General features: G+C 37.9%; 1 protein-coding gene across 5 annotated transcripts in view; it reads right to left on the bottom strand.

Annotated features, from left to right (window-relative positions):
• CADPS2 (calcium dependent secretion activator 2) overlaps window positions 1–22,019 on the bottom strand; it is a 575,679-nt gene that overhangs the window by 372,503 nt on the left and 181,157 nt on the right. For all 5 annotated transcript variants that reach the window (XM_053926174.1, XM_024555170.3, XM_024555169.4 and 2 more), the window contains exon 3: window positions 6,415–6,747. In XM_053926174.1, the coding sequence (XP_053782149.1) occupies window positions 6,415–6,747 (333 nt within the window). The remainder of the gene's footprint in view (window positions 1–6,414; window positions 6,748–22,019) is intronic.

Consider the following 22,019-nt stretch of genomic DNA (forward strand, 5'->3'; position numbering starts at 1 on the left):
TTAATTTTTGTAGTAATTATTTTAGAGAGAGAAAAAGGGGGCAGGGGGAGAGAGAGAAATATTGATTTGTTGTTCCACTTATTTGTGCATTCATTGGTTGAGTCTTGCATGTGCTCTGACTAGGGATTGAACCTGGAACCTTGGGAGTTTTGGGAGGACACTTTAACCAACTGAACTACCCAGTCAGAATCTCCTGCATAATTTTAAATCTCAGAATGCTTGAAGAAAATATTCAAGTAAATGTTATTAACTGGCAGCTTTTATGTTTTAGGATATATCAAGCAAGGAGAAGCTTAAGACCTTAAGAATGATTAGATTTTATAATATCTGATTTTTAAAATTGTGGAATTAATCATTGGGATGGCTGTAATTTTTATATATTTAGGGTTATTGGTCTTTACAGTTTATATTATCCTTACATCTATCAATGTCATGTCAAACTACTGCTCCATCTGTTCCTTACACTCCAGCAGAAGCAAAAACTTCCCCAAATCCCATAGTGTTTCAGACCTCCATACTTTTCATGTGCTTGTCCTTCCGCCTAGAGTACTTTAGCATCTTCTCATTCTGGTGAACTTCTTCATCTACACATCATACAGTCTTCCCCAGTACTGCCTCCTCTTCAACCACAAGAAGGCCTTAGAGACAGGAACCTACCATATCACGGTGACATTTAAAACAGTGCTATTTTTTAAAAAGTAAATCTAGTAAGTAACTAGGTCTCATCTGTGTTCCTATCACTCAACACAATGCTTGGCACATAATTTCTAATTATCTATATTCCCTACACTATTATAGAGAATGGGTTAACAATTCATTGATTTGAGCAGACTGTCATATTTTAAAACAATCTTTAATAAACATATAATTTCTGTTCAAGGAATGGTAGCTGATTTATTACTGTTACCACTGAAGTAACAGCATTTTCATTACATAATATGTGAAATAAAAATTATCAGTTATTAACTTACAACTATAAAAAACATAACTTTAATATCCAATAACTTTATCTAAAAGTATAACTATATTATTAACTTGAACTTCACTGCATTTCCTTAAAATTATTCTGAAATTAAACTTTCCACTGACTGTTATTCCTTCACTGCTGTTACTTTACTGTACCTCTAATATTCTGATTCAAGTAAATTATGGCTAACAGTTCCAGATTCTTGTATTACTTGGCTCATTTTAGGATGTACACTTTGAGTTCTCTTCTATCTTTTTTACCTAATACTTTGTTCTATGAATATGGACCAAAATGGACTCATGATTCTCAAGTCAAAAAATCCAAAGTATGATGGGTAGCTTTAATAGTGCAGTAGCTAATCTATGATATACTTGTTTTGTCCTTATTTTTTAAATCTTTTTCTGGTAAAATGTAAATAATTTCTCTTTTGACTATCCCGGATTTAATTACTTAATTGTGATATATTCTAACTTAATGATTTAGGAGTTTTTCCTTCATGCCTTAGTTTTGATTATTCCTAAGTTCTTGCTCTGACCAGAAGTAATGTAAACACCTACACTTCTTCAGAAGACAGGTTCCTGTTTTCCATTCCAGATGCCAATCCTACAGCTCTGGGACAACAGGTACTATCACAAGAAACTTCCCTCAGCATTAGGTGGAAGCCCTGACACTGCTCCTCTCATTAAGGTCTCTTCCTTCTCAAGTCCCCATACAGCCCCCATCTGGCTGGCCAGGGCTATGCTGCACATCTTAGCAAAATAGTTCTGTATCCTGAACAGAAGTTATGTTGCCTTAAAACAAGCAACATAAGTTTGAGATTTCCTAGGGGATCAATCTGGGCAAAAACATGAGACCAGACAAGGGTAAACAAATACAGATGAATGTTATAGTTAGCAAAACTCTCAAAGCCTTTCCTGAGACACAGGAAAAATAAAGGATGTTTCACTGATGTACATACACCTGAAGCCAAGTGCCAGCAGCTCAGTTTGCTTTAGACCCCTCTCTCTGCTCCCCCAAGTCCTGTTCTGCTAATCCCCTCTTCTCAGATCATTCCTTTCCTATCAAGGACAGGCTGTTTTCTGAGATTTTTATCACCTTTTGTTTTTTGACCGCTGTTAAGGGAAAAACAAAATCTTAGCTGTTTTTGTAATGATCCATTTTTCATAATTTCATTCATTTTTCTAAAAATGATTGATATTCCAAAGTAAAGCACTTTATTAAGAGAAGTATAATTTGTAATTTCTTTTGTTTTTAAGTCAATCAAAAAATAATCCTTAAATTTTTTTTCCCCTCAAATCTCAAAACCAAAGAAAGAAATTGCCGCTTCAGCTCAGGCATGTAAAGAGCTTGGTAACTGTCACTTCTATTCTGAAAATAAAAAGCTGGACAAACTGAAAATCAGTGACGTTTCTATGATATGTCAGAGAACTGAGGTTGCAAGGCAAACCACTAATCCCTAAATGTGGAGAAACACACAAAGCCAGAGAGGTATGTCACCTTGCAGCAGACATCAGTGGAGGCCATGAAGAGTAGGGCCACTTACGTGACTAGTAGCCTGGACTGATTACTAGAAGCTGAGGGCAGACTGAGAATATCCCGGGGCTCTAATCATAAGAAAACTCTCACACTTTACTGGGCTTCCCTTCCAGTAACTATGCCCACAAAGTTCTCATGGTAAGAATCTAAGGAAACTCCCCATGTGGATCTGGCAGGAAGAAGGGAGGAAAAGCCGTTGTTAAACCTCCTAAATTTTCTACCCTAACAAGGGTGACAGACTTTGCCAGAAGGACCACTGAAATGTCATTCTACCCAGAGGTCCTCTGTAGCCTTTGCAGCCTTCCTATGATACCTTGGGCGGGGGGAAAAAACAAACAAACCAGTGAACAGGGGGAAAGACTTCAAGAAAATAAGACTAGGGATTCTTTAACCAGGGACATAGGTAGGGAAGGAAGTGATCCTTACTTAGACAAGGGACAGAAATACTTGTAAACATGACAATCCCAAGACGTAGGCCTGCTGAAAGAGTGAGGCTTAATTAATCAGGTACTAGAACACACACTATTTCCCAACACCTTACCACAACACCTGCACAGCTCTAGTACAATAACACTGAATTACAGCTAAAAGAGATGCAAGACACAGATCCTCTCTGAAGAGGAATACTCAGAGAAACCCAAATTCAAGAGAAAAGACAATGACAAGGTTACTAGAAGAATCTGAAGCTTCTTGTACGTATGGCTACAAAAAACATTTAACACAGTCCAACTCCCAGTCAGATTAACAAAAATCCTCACACTAAAGGCAAATATACTTCAGTTCTTGTTACCTGATACAACATGCCTGGATTCAATACAAAACTACAAAGCATGCCAAAAGGAAAAAAGAAAAAGCAAGTATCCAAACCAGATTTAGATAGGACAGAGATGTAGTAATCAAACAAGGAATTTAGGTAACTATTATTAATATGTTCAGGGATCTGGTAGGAAAAGCTGACAATATTCTGAAATGCAAAGATAAAAAAACTCCAAGATAAACAAAATAGAACATCTCAGAATTATAGGACAGTATCCAAACTGTAATACTAGAAGGAAAAAGAGACAATGGGGCAGAAAGAATATTTGATTTAGTAATATCTGAATACTTTCCAAAATTAATGACTGACACCAACCCATAGATCCAGAAAGTTCAGAAGATACCAAGCAAGAGAAAATGTTGAAGGAAGCCAGAGGACAAAAATACTTTACCTGTACAGAACCAAGAGGAGCTGTATCAGACTTCTCCTCAGAAACCACGCAAGAGGACAGTGGAGTGAAATCTTCCGAGTGTTGAACAAGAAAAAAGAGCTAATTGTAATTCTATATTTAATGAAATTATGCTCTAAACATGAAGGAGAAACAAAGACTTTTTCAGACAAACAAAAATGGAGGGAATTCATCACCAGTAGTCCTGTCGCACAAGAAATGTTAAATGAATTCTTTCAGAAATAAAGAAAAATGAAATATGGAGGGAGCCTGACATATGGTGATAGAAGATGGTTTGACTTTGGGTGGTGGGCACACAGTGCAACATACAGATCTAGGATCACAGAAGTGTACATTTGAAACCTACATGATCCTAGTACCCAATGTCACCCCAATAAATTGTATAAAAGAGAAAAAAAGGGAAAATGATATAGGTCAGAAGCTTAATCTACATAAATAAAAAGGAGTATCAGAGAAGAAATAAATTAAGGTAAAATCTAATCTTTTATTTTTCTTAACTGATCTAAAATTTCAGAGCATATAATCAATGAAATGAATGACAGAAATGTTACAAGAGGTGGGAGGGAGGAATTAGGTATTCTCTATTACGGGACAGCTGCATTATTATACTTAAAGTCTTATCTTGTTATTTCAAGGTAGGCTTAGATTATTTAAAAATGAATATTGTACATTTAAAAAATGTATATTAGCAACGGTTAAATAAGTTTTTTAAAAAATCAAGTATAAGTAGTATATCAAAAGAGGATATAAAATGGAATCATAAACTGTTCTATTACTAAAATCAGAGAAAGCAGAAAAAGAGGGAGGGGAGACACAGAGCAAATGCAGGGAAGTGACAATGCAGACTGTGCAACTTAGTCCAGGTAAGTCACTTCAAATCTGAGTAGTTGAAACACAGCCATTGAAAGATAGAGACTGTCAGGTTGAATTAAAAAAAAAAAAGGTACAGTTATATGTTCTACAAGAAACTCACTTTAAACATAGGAAATCACATAGGTTAAAAGTAAACGGATGGAGAAAGACACTCCATGTTAACCCTAATCAAAAGAAAGCTGCAGTAGCTATCTCAGTTTAAGATAGAGTTCAGAAAAAAAATGAGGGACTTTATATGATAAAGAAATTAATTCTTCAAAATGACATATTCTAAATGTGTACAAACCTAACAGAGCATCAAAAATATATAAAGCAAATATTAATAGAACTAAAAAATGATAAACAAATCTGTTATAAAAAAGATGTGAATTAGAAGTATGTTCCAAGTCATAGAGGATATAAATCAGAGAATCCACACCCTTGTTTTAGAAGTGATCTCAGAAAGCAAGCAAAAATTAATTCGAAGACATTTTGAGTTAATAAGCAAACTATAGGTCCACAGGTATTATATTTATGACCCAGTAACATCGAGTGTGAAATGTCACCCATAGACTTGTTTTCTATTAGCTCTATTACACTATCTGCTCTGTTAGACTTTGGCACATGGAGAACAAATATTTTATTTTGTTCAGCTTGGTTTCCCCAATACCTGGCAAGGTTTCGGACTTGAATAAATACCCAATAAATATCTCCTGAATTTTACTACTAAATTATGTTTATCATTATTTAATTGTACAAGTACACTACTGCTTTATTAAAAATAAAAAGTCCCAGTTGCATATATCTTTTAAAATAGGAGATTTTGGTTTTGTAGTCATCCCCCCACGGTTTTCAAACTGCCAATGAATATAGTAACGCAGTTAAAAACAATTACCATGAATACACAAATTGTTTACAGGGTTAAGGTGCCACACTGTTTTATTATTAATTAATTTTGTTAATTTATTCATCTTAAATGATCCACAAATTAGTAATTCAAAGTAAATTATATGGATAGAATACCAAAATTAGGAGAAGATCTGTAAAAAGATTTAAAATAAATGTAAATGTATGTACAGTATAGAATTATAACTCTTAATGAACTGATGAACTTTTAAATACCAAAATTTTATCAATTTAAATTGTATATGAGGGCATAGTTAAATAATTTATACCTCGAAAATAAGCAAACAAAATGCAAATATGGAAGGAATACATTATTAGATAAATCATAGGGTCCAAAGATGAAAGACGTGGAATAAACATGATTATTTTATCCAGCTTTTTCATATGTATGATTTGAGTAAGAACAGAAAAGTAAATATATTATTCAATGTCATGTCTTTAAATAATGCAGTTTAGCATTCATCTTTATCTCATTTCTATCTGGCTAGGTTAAATTTAAAAAATCTGAAATTTCAGTCAATTCTGTAAAATTCAGAAGACCAGCATCATATCTTTATGTAAAATTATTTTGCACTAAGGAATAACTGTTTATTGTAAATTTCCAAGCTTCTTCAGATAACAGATGATTTCCATTTTACTATTTGGACATGCCCCATATACACCCAACAGGCACAAATCTGATGTCCTAAAACAGGGCACATGGGAACAATTATTTACTGGATAAAATGTACTGATACTCTTCTCCCTCTATCAAATAATTCTTTCAAAGCTTCTTTAAAATATCATTATTTGATTTATTGAAATTCCATTTCACTCAACTTTTCAACTGAAGTGATTATGAAAAGCAAAGTACATTTCCACAGGCTTATACAAACTTGATGTTCATTCTGAGTCAGACGGGAATGGGAAATACCATGGACCACTTACCTGACATGCATTATAAAGGAGTTGGTGTTCTAGTTTTTTAATACCCAGAATCTGCTGAAACATTTCATAGAGCTGTTCCTTGCTCAGAATAAGTTCAGACACTGCACTTAGGGTCATTCTATTTGGCTGTTTGCACAAGTCCTCTTCACCCCTGTAAATGGCATCATATTTGGCTATCCATGAGCTCAGCACTGTCTCTTTGCTTAAGCCATCAATTTCTGGCAGACTTCGCACACGTTTCTCTATGTTCTTCTTAAACACTTCTCTGAAGTCATTAGCAGAACATCCTCCACTCTGAACCATTCTGGCCACTCGATCACTCTTCAAAAAAACCTGGAAGAAAAAAGAACAAAAACCCATTTGTAACTAAGCAGGGACACTAACACCACTTGCTTTTAACAATCTAGCCAGAGTTATAACACCAAACATTCTACAGTGATTCAAATATTTTATAATACACGGTAACTTAATAATGACCTAATGGGAGCCCCAAATCTTATCTCTCAAATCTTGAAATATTTAGACGAGACAGTATTGAGTGCTGAGGACCTGTTATGATCCAACTTGACCTCTCCCACCCCCACATGAAGATGAGGCATCTCTGACAGCTGAATCCTTTAAGAGTTCATTAGAAAGTAATTGGAAATATGAACCCAAATTCCCTATCTGAACTTGGGAGTTCTGACCAGTTCTTCAGCAGGGATAAGGTCCTCTATTGTTTGAGTGAGGATCTAAAGGCCAATAGTGTCGTTAAGTCCAGTATCTAAGTCAGTACCTAACATGTATAACTGTCATTCACAACTGCTTCACACCTGGGAGGTTAGGGTACACCTAACTCCATCCTTGATTTTACCAGTCCTCCAACTTCTTCCACAATTCTCATAGCTAGGAAGAATGGATGATAAAAAAGTAAAGTCTCTGAGAAACTTCTAGTCATCCACTAGTACCAGGCAGAATATAAAATATAAACAATGATAACCACAAAGAGAGATGCTCATGAAATGGGCAGGAAGAGATGGGTAGTAAGTAATGAGGTCATATTATGTAAGAAACATCAGACAGCCTTAAATCTTTCCTTTCTTCTTAAGTAACAGACCCAAATATAAACAACTGTTGCTCATGATTCATTCAGTATCCATTCTGTCATCAATATTCCTAAGTATCCTCTATAAGAGACATGAGAATGGTCTTATTCCTGCTTTTCTTTTTCTACAATGACCAAAAATTCTTTTACACGAGTCTGCAGGACTATGCATATTTAATGTAATCTCCATAAGTTGTATGTTATTAAACTTTTAGGTACTCCCAGGTTATAACCCTACTACTTGGATCATGCTACCAGCATGTCTGTTTGTGGGCCTATGGGCAGGCAGCATGCATGTCCCATACAAAGTGGCCTGCCTCATCCCACTGACTGGCATGCTCAGTGCCTGACCCCAAGCTTTTCCCCCAGCACTTTACATCTCCCCTTTCACACAAATTGTTCCTGTTTCCTACCTCTGCCCAACAGACAGAGTGTTCCTGATTCTCAAAAATTTTGGATGACTGACAAATGTACCGAACCAGGGAAACATGTACAACATATACATGCAATGCTTCCTCTGTCTCTTTAGCAGCTGTGGCTCACTTATTATAGGAAAGACTGTCCTATTTTCTAATTTTCTGAGCCAATACTAATTAATTCTTAAGTGACAGATATAAGAATAGTATTTTTAATATGGCTAGTCAAGGCACATGAAATTAAGATTTTTAACAATGTATTTTGTCCAAGAATGCCGTTAACTACTTCAGAATGCTAGGATATCCATCTTCTTTCTCACCTTCATCTAATTGCGCTATTCACATTGGACATCAGAGTTCTAAATAAACGATATATACTTTTCCTAATTTCTGTGATAGCTGTTTCTGAATTAGGAACATAAGAAAGCTCAAGCAGTCAATGAGGGTGAACAGTGCCAGCTGTCAATCTACTGCTTTTCAGCACTGCCTTCCCACTGCCCTGCTTATGCTAGTTAGGACAGTTTTAGCGGGTGTTGGAGGGACACTGGAGGAAGAAGGATTCTTCTGTCTGGTTCTCTCTTACCTGAAGCCTCATGGCACCAAACCATGGGCAGCTTCTCTTGAGACCCCTGATGGTGGCTACACACTGCACCACCCCCACTGGCAGATCTGGCAGATTACCAGTGAGTTCTGCAGGCCAGTGCCTCCCTATGGAAGACGCCCCTCCAGCTCTCCAGAAGAGATTTCCATGAAGTTCACTTTCATCAACTTCTCTGCCTTCTAGTAGGACACAACCACATCTTCTCCAATGAGGTCCGGATTCCAGCCTTCCAGATGTGGGGAGTGGACCCTCTTCCAGATTTGTTCCTTCCTTGGATGCTGTGCTCCCAGAATCTGCTACTCCTGTAGCCTTTAGTTTTCTTTACCCATTGTAGTCAATCCCTTGTTATTTATATTAAACTTTCCTTGTTCAATTACTATGTGGCTTCTGGCTCCAGATCGCACCATGATACAGAAATACTGAAACACTGTATGTAATATTATCTCTATGGGAAAATATTTGAAGTTCTAAGGAAAACATTTGAAAATGTGTAATTGTGTATAAAACTGGAATGGCAAGAGAATTTTAAAGTACAATACAAATACCTTAATACTGGCTTCAGAAAAACTTCTATTTACGTGATTTAATACTCTAATTTGGCAGGCATTTCATTTTTTCCAACTTCTTCTGCCTAACACAGTCAGTACTAAATTTCACCAAGTAATCAAACCTCATTTTTGAAGCAAGGACACTAATGAACTTAAGTATTTGGATTCTTAACTTCCCCTGTAAAAACCATTCCTAAATCCATACTTACTTGTTATTTACAAGGTATTAACAATGTATCAAGCATTTTGTTAAGTGTTGGGCACACAAAGATAAATGAACCTAAGACTCTGCTCTCAAACAGCTCATGCTTCCTAAGAGAGACAAAACAAACAATAAAAATGCAATCCAGTAAGAGCAATAATAAAAACCTATGCAAAGGGGAGAAAAGCTAAGGAAAAAATTATTAACTCTGTTGAGGAAGATCAGTGGGAGCACAGGGTAGACACAAAATTGAGTGGACCTATGGGTTGAGTGAGGGAAAAAGGGAGAATAAAATAAATTTCAGGAATATAAAAGAACAAGAGTAGAAAAGCATAGAGGGATTCCACAGCATGACCTTTTAAGGAAAATAAAAAATTTCATATTGTAGGAGCCTTAAATATAAAGGTGAGAACAGCAAAAGTTGGGCCAAGCAGACCAAGAGAGAACAGACTGCAAAATGTAGTGTGTGCTATGCAAGGAATTGGAGCTCCCTCTGATGACTGGGAGGCAGTGATGTGGGTGACCAGGTACTGAAATGCTGAAACCCATGATTTAGACAAACAACTGGTGGTAGCATCAAAGGTAGAGGACAAATGACCAGAGCAGAGACTGGGATATCAGTTATCAGAGGAGTATAACAGGCTAGGTATAAAATAAGGGCCTAATCTAGGGCAAAGGTCATTGGCTAGAGAGAGAGGTAGAAGCAAGAGAGACAGCTGAGACATAGAAGTAACAGATCTTGGTGTTTTACAGAATGTGATTAAGTAAGGCAGGAAAAAAATATTATGATTCACAGTTTTTGTACTGGGGTACCTAGACTCCACCTAACCAAAAATACAGACATAAATAATAAAGGTAGAACAACATATCTGTGTGTATGTTTGATGTTTGTATATGGTGGTTAGTCATGGATAACTCAGTTTTGGTAGATGTCAGCTTTGAAAACAAAATACAGTATCAATAAAAAGAGTCACAAATAAAACTCTATAACATATCTGCATTTAAATGGTTGACAGAAGAACTGGATCCAGGGGAGGCCAATGGTGTCAGAATACCAGAAGGAAAAATATGACATATTAGCAATTAAAGAGGAGAGAGAATTGAGAGAGAGAGAGAGAGAGAGAGAAAGGTGATGGGGGGTGAGAAAACCAAGTACCACAACAGAAATCAGCTAAAGTAACAAGAGAAGTTATTGGTCTTTGTCACAACTAGGTCACCTTTGGCAGAGAAGATTTAATGTAGTGGTGAATAATGAGAGCCAATTGGCAGGAGAAAGAAGAGGACAAGTGGCAATAAATTTAAGACAGCAAATATAAAATGTTCTTTTACAAAACTTGAGTGAGGTGAGACTTCCAGTCAAGGTGGCCTAGGTAAACATGGCTCAACTCCTTGCACAACCACATCAAAATAACTACTGAACTACAGAAAAAACATTGTTCAGAACTGTAAGAAACTGAGCTGAATGGAAGTCCTACAACTACAGAATTAAAGAAGAAACCACATGGAGACTGGCAGGAGGCGTGGAGATGCAGATTGAGCTGCTCCCACACCCACATGTGACAGATAAAAATCTGGACAGATATCTCAGGAGCGATGGGTCCCAGTCCCATACCAGAACCCCCAGCCCAGGGTTGCAGTGCCAGGAAGATAAATCTCAATAACTTCTACCTGTAAAAAACAGCATGGATTTAGTCTGTGGAAGACAGAAATTCTGGAGTCCCAGGCAGTTCCTCTTAAAGGGCCCAGGGAGAGACTTACTCAGACTCACTCCCTCTGAGTTCCAGCACAGGGGCAGCAGATTGAAAGACATCAAAGACATACAGGGAAGAAATGAATTGTCTGGTATCAGAACAAGAGTTGGGGGACAGCTTTCTCCCACACAAAAGTGCTAGCAGGGGCCATTGTTCCTTTTCTGAGCCCTTCCCGAACAGAGCCAGCAGGCAAGCACCAAATCTGAGACGCCATCAACCTGATCACACTGTTTGCTACACTCTGGTGATTCCCTGAGGCCCTACACACACAAACTGTTTCCAATGGCTTCTCCATTACAATGGCTTGTCTTGGCCCACGCTTACGATTTTCCTAAATTCTCTCAAACAAGCAGCATCTAGCTTCAGTGAGCCCCATACCTCTCGCTAAGTTTGTCAAACTCAACATTAGCAGTAGCTGGCCTTGGTTCAGAGCTTGACCTCTCCTAGGTACATCCAAGCCCAGCACAAGTAGTGGCCATCTGCAGATCACTTTGTAGCTTATGCTGTGTGACCCTGGACACAGGAAGTGGCTGATCTTGGACATGTCAGCAGCAATCAAGGCTCAACTACAACAGGAGGGTATACACAACCCACACAGTAGATATGCCTTGAGCACCCAGCTTGGGTAATCGAGGAGGCTGTGCCACTGGATCTTAGAGAACACATACCACGCCTGGAGATATAGCAGCTCTACCTAATATATAGAAGTAAACACAGGGAGGCTGCCAAAATGAGGAGATAAAGCAGCATGGCCCAAATGAGAGAATAGAACAAATCCCCAGAAAAAGAACTAAACAAAATGGAGACAAGCAATCTACCAGATGCAGAATTCAAAACGCTGGTTATAAGGATGCTAAAGGAACTTAGTGAGGATTTCAACAGCATAAAAAGGTCCAGTCAGAAATGAAGAACTCATTAATTGAAATACAGAACAATTTACAGGGAATCAATGGCAAGTGAATGAAGTCAAGAATCAAATCAGTGATTTGGAAAATAAGGAAGCAAAAAACAACCAATCAGAACAGCAAACAGAAAAAAATCCCCCCCCCCAAAAAAAATGAGGTAGTGGAAGCCTCTGGGGTAACTCAAGCATACCAACATTTGCATCATGGGGGTGCCACAAGGAGGAGAGACAGCAAGAAATTGGAAACCACTTGAAAATAATGATAGAAAACTTCCCCAACTTGGTGAAGGAAATAGACATGGAAGTCCAGGATATGCAGAGAGTCCAAAACAAGATGAACCCAAAGAGGCCCACTAAGACACATCATAATTCAACTGCCAAAGGTTAAATACAAAGACAGAATCATAAAAGCAGCAAGAGAAAGCAATTCATTACCTAAAGGGAGCTCCCACAAGCCTGTCAGTTGATTTCTCAAAGAAGCTTTGCAGGCTAGCAGGGATTGGCAAGAAATATTCAAAGTGATGAAAAGGAAGGACCTATAACCAAGATTACCCAGCAAAGCTGTCATTTAGAGTGGAATGGCAGATAAAGAGTTTTCCAGACAAGAAAAAGCTAAAGGAGTTCATCACCACCAAACAAGTATTATATGAAATGTTAAAGGAAGATCAAAAACATGAACAATAAAATGGCAATAAATACATATCTATCAACAATTAAATCTAAAAAAACAAAAACAAGCAGAATAGAAACAATCAGAATAGATACAGAGAACATTTTGATGGTTGCTAGGTGGGGGATGGGGGGGTTCAGAGAGATGGATGAAAAAGGTGAAGGGATTAAGAAGTACAAATTGGTACTTAGAGAATGGCCATGGGAATGTAAAGTACACCATAGGGAACAGAGGAGCCAAAGACCATATATGAATGACATGTGGACATGGACAACAACGTGGGTACTGCCTGAGGGACTGGGGGGTGCTGGGTGGGGGAGGGCAAAGAAGGAAAATTGGGACAACTGTAAAAGCATAAACAATAATATATAATTTTTTAAAAAGCCTGAATGAAAAAGTTAAGAGAGAGAGAAGGCAAAACCTGGACTGGAAAATTACACGTAGGCAATAGGGAAGTAAAAAGAGACAGTTTACAGTAGAGATGATAGAAAATAATGATAGTATGTCATGTCTGAGATTAGTTCGTTAAAGTCTGTGGTATGTTTTCTCTCTCATCACTTGCCCTGGGGAAAGCAAGCTTCCATGAGGCAAATAACCCAGGGCCTCAGTCTAACAGCCCTCAGTGAACTAAGGTCTTCCAAGAACAATGAGTGGGCTAGAAAGCAAACTCTTCAGTCCTAAATGATCCATGAGATAGATGACTGCAGTGTCAGCTGACAGCTTGATTACAAGCCCTTGAGGAGAAACCCTAAGCAGAAACATCCAGCTAAGCCATGCTCAGATTCCTAATCCTGAGAAACTGTAAAATACCATACATTTGTTTTATGCTGTGAATGTTGGGATAAGTTACACAGAAATTGGTAAATACATTCAGAAATCCACATGGCTTACTCTCTTACTTCATTTGGGTCTTAGCACCATCATTTCCTCAAAGAAAGCCCTTCCCTGTCTCCAATTCATCATCCTTCCCTCTTACCTTACTCTACCAGACACTTATTTATTGTCTGTCTCCCCAAAATAGTATGTAGAGGGTACCAGAGCAGAGTCTTCATTTGGTTTGCTAGTGAATCCAGTGCCAAATACAGACCCTGCCCCATACACAGTAAGAGGTCAATAAAAATTTGTTGAAAAAAGTAATGACTATATATAGACACTGGATTCTCTAAGAATTAAGATGAGGATTAGATAGGCATCTAGCTCATAGGTTTCCTAAGTCATGGATGCCTATGAGAAAGGAACAAAGAGATGGATATATACTCAGAAACTGAAAGTGTAAGCACTGGCATAGTTAAAAGGCATGAGCTTCAGAGCCAATGAAATTTTTGCATGACAGAGAGGAAGCACAATGATCTAAAAGCAGGAATAAAAAACAGTTCTCTGCCCTAAGGTGCAGAGGAGAAAGGAAGTCTGCTTTTCCTCTATATCCTCTTTAAGATGCTACACTGTCTGTCCACCATTGGTTAGGTCTGGGGCAATCCACTCTGCATGTGTTACTAATTTTGGCACCACTGTAGTGTGATCCACCAACCCGTTCTAATTCACTTAAGCTTCAGACCTGGATCCTCAAAACCAGCCAACATGTAATCTCCTTACATGCCCTGCTGTCCCCTAAACTAAACAGTTTTCAAATGGAATTCATGACTTATCCAATTATTTTTTTCTGCCTCCTGCCTGCCTGCTTCAGTGAATGTGAGATACATATTTTTCTCCTTGAGAGACCTAGACACCATTCTCAAACTCCTCCATCACCTCCATGTTATTTTCCCCAAAGACAACTTGTCACCAAACCCTGCTGATTCTACCCACTCGAACCCCTCTCATACCCCATAAGAGTTCTTCATGCCCCGACTGACTCAGTTGGCTAAGAACAACAGCCTCTTACCTGGCCCTCCTGCCTCAGAAGTTTTCTTGGCAGCCACCCCATTCTGACTGTCAGTTTTCCCAACATATTCTATTCATTGGCATCAAATTAATATTTCTTTTTAAAAATACGGTCACTTTAAAAGCTTTTAAAAGTAATTTTTCCAGTGTTTGTTATAAAACTATAAATGATGGATTCCGTCTCACTAGAAATCAAATATCTTATTCCTGTATCCTTTTCCAACAACAGTTATCAAATTAAAGGCAGGCAAAGTGTGAACACAGGCTGAGGGTGGTCCTAGAGCTGGTCTCCAGGCCTGGGTGCACAAACACCAGCTTCCTGCTCTGGGCCCCAGGATCTCTGTGAAATTCTGACTGGAGTATATATAATACAGCACTGCCTTGTCGTTGAAGTTGCCACGGGAACTCAGGATCTCAACAAACCCTCTGATGAGCAGACAGTCTGTCTTTCTAAAGCTCCTCACATGTCACCTCCTTTTGTTCTCACAATTACCCTGTGCCTTCTCCATTTTCACTCTCTTTTACAGATTAAATGGTTTAGGTTGAGAAATTAAGTGACTGGCCCAAGATCATAAAGTTATTGGAAGGGTAAAGAGTAATCCTTGTCTTCAGAAATCAAAAACAACATTCCTGTACTTATTTTCTCCCATTCCCCCACCCCACCATACAGCACTCCCATCTGGGTTCACCTCTGGCAGCCCTAAATTCTGCTGGGTGATGGCCAACACCTGTGGAATTACCAATCAATGATGTTTTTGTGAAAATGACAACAAATTCACAACCAATTCAGAGTGGGGGTTAGGAACATAACATCACAAAACTATAACATACTGTAACAAAACATTTCAGTGAGTTTTAACTTGCACATGGGCCCTCAATCTGAAGTGTCAACTGTCACCTTTTCCATTCATCTGCTCAGCTCATACACCAAAGAAGTCACTAAATATCTTAAAACTGTGGTGAACTAATGGCAAAACTGAAAAGTGATGACTATAACAAGAAACTATACATGCAAAGGATAATTCTGCTCAGCTGTCCAAATAGATTTCAAATATACTTAACCACAGAAGCCCCTATTGTTCACGCATTGCTTTTGATCTGAATTATGCATTGCTTCTTTGATCCAAAAGGGTTGATAATGACAGAAGAACACTACCTAGTTGCCAAATCACTGTGGCTATCTATGAACTGGTTCCCGGGAAGGTTGCCAGCATGTGCTCAGCCAGGAAGATGTTGAGAAAGTACAAGAGCCCCACTAAAGAGATGCCTTTTCTCTTGAATAATGTCAAATAAGACATTGTAATAATTCCCATAATCTATGCTGTCCATGGAGAAACAATAATAGATTTTTAAACTGTTTTTCAGGTGTTGTCAATTCATGAAGATTTGAAATAGTGATGATTTTAATCTTACTAAATATCAAATAATTTCTAGTTTTCCAATGTTTCTTATCAGATCAGTTTGCATGGCCAAAGCCAGTCCAGAGATTCCCTGCTGGCACCGCTTTGTGCCAGTCTCTTCATCTGCTCAAGTCTTCCTCAACCTACCTATCCAGCCTTCCTCTTCCTTTGCTTCTGAAACATATCTTCTGATCTAATAAAGGGGAACACTTGTTTAGCCCTCAACACTCTTCACAAGTTTCCTCCCTTATATTGCATCCATTTGTTCCATAAATGTTTATCAAAACATACTATGGGCTGGGCACCATACTCAGTGCTGCAAATTTACCAGTGATGAAACTGACATGATTTGCTGCCTTCACAGAGCATATAGTGGGGGGAAACAATGACACGTACAAAAATGACTATGGTTTGGTGAATACTACTGACAATTTCTGGAGCCACAAAAGTTTGTAACAAGGTCTTGAAGAGTTGAGGAGGTTATAAAAGGTTTCCTTAAGGAGGTAAGTGGAGACCTGAAGACCAAGAGGAATTAGTATGGAAATACAGGGAGACCAAAGGAGTGGGAGAACACAGCTGGTCTATGGGGGTTTGAAAAAAGTTCCTTGGGCTGCAGGGAAGGGACTGAGAACACAGTGGTATGAGACGCCGGGGGGGGGGGGGGGGGGGGGGCGGGAAGGAACAGGCTTTTGTTCAGCCCTGGGAAGACATCTGCTCTTTATTCCAGAGACTTTACATATATTAACCCTATGTCACATAAACTAGATGTTAATATCTATTTTAAAGGTAAAAAACAAAAGCAGGTTGAGGCGAAAACAAATAACTCGAGGTCACATAACAAACCGTGAGTCTTGCTGGATCCAGAGCTCCCCTCTTCATCACCATGCAATCAAATTTGTTGATTTATCAACTTACAGCTCAATAAACTGAGCTATAGAGGTCAAGAAGTAGATGGACTAAAGAGAATCAGGAGGTGGAATGTACTGTTATTCTTTACCTCCTTTGTGAAGCTTCCCACAGCTTGATGCCATTTCTGAGCCTTCTTAGCACACCCCCAGCCTCTCTGCAGGTATTAACCACACCTGTCCTCATCTTGTAGCAACTTCTGTACAGCATCACTATATCTCTTCCCTGCTAAGACTGTGAATATCACCAGTGCTGCACCATTAAAGCTTCTGCAGGGTCTGGTATCATTAGATACACAAATTTTAAAGGAAAACACCAGGGCCTTATAATATTAATGAACTTTAGAAACTTATTAAATCCACAGGATGCTGTTTTGACCAGTATGGGAAGAAGTTTTCACTGAATCAATGTAAAGAAATGAACATAAGATCATAGGGTAATTTATTAAAGCTAAACTTATTCAATATTTTAATAGTAGAAATGATAAATCCAACAAGTCTCTTCTTTGTAATATATTATTGCTAAAAGTAAATTGTGGTTAATTTTTTGGTTGTAGTGGTTAAGCTTTCTTGGCAAATAACTTTAAAAGGGCTATACTTTATTATATTTACATAAACATATTACATATATTTCTTATATTCTCTGTTTTTTATTGATCAACAAAGTCCAGAGGTTTAGAAACTATTGATTTAACCAACCCTATTTCTTTATTTCTTAAATCTGAAGAAATCATGACTTAAAATTCATAGCAAAAAAAAAATCTAATTAAAAAAAAATTTAGGTGAGTGATACACCTCTATACCTTTATCCGTACACTATGAAGCAGGTGTTCTCCAAGGACCCCTCCTGATAATTAATCCTCAAAACTATCAAAGTTTTCTCATGGTTTCTGTGGTAGAAATTGAGGTGAGTTTTTAATATCCAAATGAACATAAATGTGATTTCACAAATATAAAACTATAATATTTTTAGAAAAAATATGTGCATGCTATTCCCATCATCTTACCAAAATTACAAAGTTTTTATTAAACTTTTATTTTACAACATCACTAATAACAGATCCTTTAAGTCTTTCTTATAGGTATTTCCCAATTCACTGATTATCTTAAATCTGATGGCAAATTCTCCTTAATCCTGTTACTACAGAGTTTGTCAACCTATTCATTCTGAGCATAAATTTAAATAGAGAAACAAAGCCCTGGTCAGGTATCTCAGTTGGTTAGAGCATCATTCTAATACACCAAGGTTGTGGGTTCGACCCCTGGTCAGGGCACATACAAGAAACCACGAATGAGTGAATGAATAAAGAAATGGAACAACAAATTGATGTCTCTCTCTCCCCCCTCTCTCAATCTCTCTCTCTCTCTACTATTTCTCTCTTTTTCTAAAATCAATACATTAAAAAATTAAATTTAAAATAATAAACAGAGAAACAAGATTACTGGGTCCTAGCTGGGCCTCCAGTCTGTGTGACACTGAGGCTGAAATCTTGAGGGGAGAGGAAGATCACGTTCACAGCAGAAAAGGGAGCCATGTCATGGTAAATGTGAATGTCCAAAGCAAATATCTACATGAATATGAAATTTAAAAGGATAACCCCTCTTCCAATCCATTACGTCACCCTTCCACTGTTTCATTCAATGTTTCATGGTATGATTTAAAAAAAAAGTCTGAAAGTTCCTGGGTTGGGCTACCTTGTTCTGCTTAGTCTGTGAAGGAAAGTTTTTATTTTTCCATCTTTGTAATGATACAGAAAATAACATTTAAAAACTTAGTGTTTTACATTTGGAGTTTCATAATATCTAGTGTTCAATGAATTCTTAAAATGATTTACCCCTTTATTATATGTAACAAACTATGTTCCAACTGTCTTACAGCTTTACAATATTTCAACTTTTTTTAAAAGATTTTTTATTCATTTATTTTTTAGAGAGAAGAAGAGAGGGATAAAGAAAGGGAAACATTTGGTTTCCCACTGGGGACCCACCCTGCAACTCAGGCATGTGTCCTGAGTGGGAATCAAACCAGTGACTCTTCGGTTTGCAGGCCTGCACTCAATCCACTGAGCCACACCAGCCAGGGCACAATACTCTAACTTTAATAGTGTAATTGTGTTCACTTCACCTCCACTTCTCTGCCGCTCTCCTCTCATCAGCTGGAAAATGACGGGACACAAATCAGAGGGGAACCAGATTTGGGTAAGCATGGTGTGACATGGGCTGAGAAACTCTGAACCATTCTGGATCAGTTTCCTCACTTAAAGTGACACGAGACTGCCATGACATCCCAAAATATAATTTTATAAAAACATTTTGTTATGAGACTGTCCAAATATACAGAAAAACTGATAAAAGTTTATAGTGGGTTGGAAATCACTAATTTAACAATTCCCATTCCTTTACTTACCAGATTTGGAGAAACTAGAACTTAAAACTGGTAGCAAACAATAGTTTATTCTGACGTGTACCTTCTACCTAGATTCTGCAAATAATGTTTTAATCCCGTTTTTCTTTCATATATCTATCTATCCCTCTATTAATCCAAATCATTTTTGTTATGCATATCAGAATAAGTGAAAAACATGATTTTGTATTTACGAAATGATTCACAATGGATTGGAAAACCATAAACACTGGTCCTTTGCTGGACATACAATATGTCAAGGAACTTTTCCTTGAGAAGATAGGTAATGTATTAATGTTGACAGAGGAAAAATATTTATTTTGGAAGAAAAGGTATTTCTAAAAACTAGGCCACTTTATTTTCCACAATACTATACCAGATACCAGAAAATGAGCTACTCACCCTTTCAAATTTTAGGTTTATAAAACATGAATCTGGAGGGTAACAAGTTCTTTACTCTTGATAATCCAAGAGCCTTTATAGCAGAGAAACAAAGTTCCAAATGAGAAGGAAAAAAGCAAACATTCTATTAAGTAAAAAAAAAACAAAAAAAAACAAAAAAAACCCCCCCAAAATGTGACTACACTTCCCAGCTATATGGTGGCTTGGAATAACTATTTGTTGAATTTTGTAGTTTCTACTTTGTAGTTTATTTTTCCACCAGAAATAGGCAACTATGTGTAGAATAACAATATTTTTAAGTTCCAGGATGTGATTTTTCAGGATTGTGAGGGACTTCAAAGGTATTAAGCCAATCACCCTTCCAGAGTTTACCTTATTTTCAGACTATATGACACGGGGGACCATAAGACGTACCTAGGTTTTAAAGGAGGAAAATAGGAAAAAAAAAAACCCACTCCACCACCGCCCCGCCCTCCACCACAGTGAGCCAGGTAAGCTACATTCAGACCATAAGACGCACCCCCCTCTTCCTCCCAAATTTGGGGGTGTGGTCTTAGAGTCTGAAAAATATGGTATATTCCCTTGCCACTGAAAGGACATCCAAACGTCAGACTCCTTTAGGGAAGAGACTCTCTTGGCCCCCTGAGGCAAAGACCTCCCCATGGGTAGGACCAACTACTGGAAAGTTCTTTGTTTCCAGGTGGCAACATTCTCCCTATGGCTGTCATTCTCCCACCTACTTCTAACTTACAGCAAAAGAAATTTAAATTCTTCCCAAGGTCATTCTTCAAGTGTTTAATGGTAGTTAACACTGTCTTCAACCATCCAGGTTAAACATCCTTCAGATACTAATCTGATGGCTCTTTCTCTGTGTGTTCTGATGTAGGCCCCTCACTCCTTTCTGGTCTTCGTTCAAGTGTTTATTTTCTTGGTGAAGCCTCTGAAAATCACCATTGTTTCTCCATAGCACTTACGACTATTTAGCGTATTATATATTTATTTTATAATTTCTTCCCACTAGAAAGTAAGCTCTAGGAGGGCAATGAGTTTATATGACTCACCCCTCTATTTCCAGGGCAATGAATAATTGTTGAATGAATGAATGAATGAATGAAATGATTAATCAGTGAATGTGATATATGAGTAAGATCTCACCATCAACATAAAGAAAAGGACAGTAATTAGTTCTAGTTACATGGCAATGCAGTGATGCATGCAGGAGAAGACACACACCTTCCTTCAGACAGCCTCCTTAGGTGCCCAATGGCTCATCTTGCACTTATTTTCAGCTACGTTTTTATGGATGCTGAGTCTCCCCCCAGTACTTGTGAAGCTGGTTTTATGGACCTGAACATAGGAATTTACATGACTTCCTTCTGAATTTCATCTATGGCGCACCGTTTTAGAATGTTATTTTTAGACCTTTCATCAGAACAACTACCCTTTTCCAGTGCAGACCACTTAGTCCAGTTGTAGACACCCTAAGCTGTTTCCACTTTTCAGGTTTTTTCTATCCTTCTACCTTGGAAGTCATACATTGTCTAAAATCTATTCATTTTTCTCACAACTCCCTTAGCAGTGTGATTGTGGTGGCAGAGAAACCAGGACTGGGAGAGGAAAGGAGGAGCATGCACATGCACAAGTCATGCATAAACTGGAGAGCAGCAGGGTAAGTGAAATACGCCTCAATGTGTCTGTTAACAACTTAGAGTAATAATAGCAACTGTTATTTGTGCAATGCTTTAAGATTCACAATTATCTTCATTTATACTTCTTCTATCTAATTACAACTGTGTGCCTTTTCCGAAAATGAACTGATCCTTTGAGAGTAGAGGTTCTTAAATTTGAATGTGCACCCCAGTCAGCTGGAGGACTTGTTAAAACAGATTGCTGGCCCCCCACTGTCTCTGACTCTATAGGTCTTCAGTAAGGCCAAACAATCTCCATTTCCAACAAGTCCAGGTGATGCTGATGCTGTTGGTCTGAGAGGTTCTGCCTTCAGACCGGGAAAGACTAGGAATGCAGGTCATATAACATAAAAACATGGTGTTCTTTACAGTAGACAACTGAACTTTTAAAACGGGGTGATGTCAACTACTAGGGGAATTATAAAAATTTTACCCCTTTCAAGCTTAGAGGAAGGAAAGCTTACTATAACCCCTGGGAGTAAATCATCAATTTTTTTGTATGAATCACAACTACCAATTTCAGAATCAGTTCTTCCTAAATGGAAGTATCCATTTCCTAGAACTCAAATTTCCAATTTTTTGTTCAATCAGATATACCTTGCTCATACCATCACCCATCCACACTCCTTTATCTTCCATAATTTTGTTCAGATCTCATGAGTTATCATTTCAACCACCCCCTGCCTCTAGTGGAATTTTTCTTTTAAGGCCCAACCCTTTAAGTCAGGGGTGTCAAACTCATTTTTACC

The sequence above is a fragment of the Desmodus rotundus genome, chromosome 6, assembly GCF_022682495.2.
Source record: "Desmodus rotundus isolate HL8 chromosome 6, HLdesRot8A.1, whole genome shotgun sequence".
NCBI lineage: Eukaryota > Metazoa > Chordata > Mammalia > Chiroptera > Phyllostomidae > Desmodus > Desmodus rotundus.